At 36.7% G+C, this 1,903-nt stretch overlaps 1 protein-coding gene across 1 annotated transcript; it reads right to left on the bottom strand.

Moving 5' to 3' along the window:
• Positions 1–459: 459 nt before the first annotated feature.
• On the bottom strand, positions 460–1,391 carry LOC148106130 (uncharacterized). The gene is made up of 4 exons (XM_087852931.1): positions 1,211–1,391; positions 1,091–1,129; positions 827–940; positions 460–635 (listed from the first exon to the last, which is right to left on the bottom strand). Exons 1-4 carry the CDS (start codon positions 1,349–1,351, stop codon positions 510–512), a joined length of 420 nt encoding a protein of 139 aa, XP_087709057.1. The 5' UTR covers positions 1,352–1,391; the 3' UTR covers positions 460–509.
• Positions 1,392–1,903: the final 512 nt, after the last annotated feature.

The raw sequence follows: 1,903 nt of genomic DNA, 5'->3' as shown, positions 1-1,903 counted from the left end.
TGGCTGAAAGAGGGATGAGGTGCTACAAATGGGCTGTTTCTGCTTTCCTGCGTGGGAAGTGGTCACCATCAAAAGACCGCTTTCTCAAGCAGACATAGAAGCCTACGCTCTACTCAGGCAGGCCCTGTTTCTTTATTTATGAATGACATGTTTTAAAAAACATTTAATAATTTAATCATTTATATTAGTAAGCATGGGACTGATGCACACATTAATTTTAAATAAAGAGATAAAGATTGGCTATAAATCCAGTGATCACACGTCTAAGTCATGAACATGCCTGGCTGAAGTTCATAATTATCCCATAAATGTTACACACTGATGGCAGTAATGAGTAATAAATACACAAACACACACGTCAATAGGTGTAAAAATGAAAGTAATGACAAGTGCTCCTTTTTGTTTTAATTTATTTGTATATAAATAGAAAACGTGAAAAAAGTAATAAATATGTCATTAAATAAGTCCATAAATATATTTACAGTTACAATAAACTTGGGGATAACTCTTCATTTAATATGATGTGGACATATGATGCTCTTGTTGGCCAAGGCGACGTCAACGCAATGCACAATTTTCTCCAGAAACTGTGTTATTTTATATTCGTTTTGCGTGTGCAGGTGACAGATTTCACCCTGCAACAAAATCAGGTTTACCAGTTATGTTTCGAACATTAAATTTAGTTGAAGACAGAACTAAACACACACACACACACACACAAATCTTTTATCACCACATCAGCAATTTGTTGTGTTAATTACTAAAACACAGTCAGTTTCTTGAATTACTGCCATACAAATGCATTGAAAGAAATATGCATCTTTACCTTGCTGTACACATGCAGGGAACGCTCAAGTTTTTTTAGATTCGAATTGATTTGATTTGAATTGTTTTTCAGAGTTTGGTTCAGCGCCTTTTCGGCTAAGCAGAAGAATTTTACCTGCAAAGAGAAAACATTGATAAGCAACGGTGCCCAACATGCTGGAGATGAAACTGAATGACATAACATAACAAACGCGTGGTAATCGCTGTCTGTTATAGAGGTCAAAGAACACTGTGAAGAGTAAAATATGAAACATTTTCAACTTACCACACATTTTTCTATCTTAGGCACATTGACGTCAGGCAGCTGCAAGGATAATTAGATAAAAATGTCAGTATATCAACAAAGAATATATGGCGTACTAACAGAGAAACAAAGTTTACTTACATGATGTTTTAATGCCTCTTCGGCATGTTCTCTAATTTGCTTCAGCTTCAGCCTTTTGTCTTCACACGGGTTGATTGGTGCTGCATAGACCATCACAGCTATCATCAACAGTGTAAGACACTCAATACCAAAGTTCTTCATGTCTTTCAAAGAGCTCCGGAGCTAGAAGTGTCAGCTTGAGTAGAATAAGGTAAATTCCCTAGATAGTCTTACTACTGTTGGTACTTATACAACTCACCCATGACCACGTCACAGGGGGAAAGCACCAAATAAGGCGAGACGATTATTACATGTTCCAGTAGTTGAACTCCATCGATTACTAAGAAATTACCTTTCCTGAAAAGTTTAATCAAGAACCTAACCCCCTCATATTCACACCTTAAGGTATATTTTTACCACAGAGACCGCATCTTTGGTGCGCCCTTTACTTTCACAACTGGGACTTTGACTTATCGCACTTTAAATGGACAAGCAGAGTTTGTGTGTGGTGGCAAGTGGCATTACTAACATTTATTTGTATTTTTATTAGTATTAGTGTGTAGCCATTCATGTGTGACATATCAGACTGTGATGTGTGATGTGTAGGCACATGGGAAATATTTTGAGTCAAGATTTCAACTTTAGCCAATCCCACACACATTAGGAAGAGGAAAATGTGACTGATAGAGAAAATTCCTAATAGCCCTAATGTCA

The sequence above is a fragment of the Neolamprologus brichardi genome, chromosome 2, assembly GCF_056152115.1.
Source record: "Neolamprologus brichardi isolate AB-2024 chromosome 2, ASM5615211v1, whole genome shotgun sequence".
In the NCBI taxonomy this organism is placed as follows: Eukaryota; Metazoa; Chordata; class Actinopteri; order Cichliformes; family Cichlidae; genus Neolamprologus; species Neolamprologus brichardi.
Note: the sequence above shows the minus strand (reverse complement) of the source record. Positions and strands in the feature narration are given on the sequence as shown.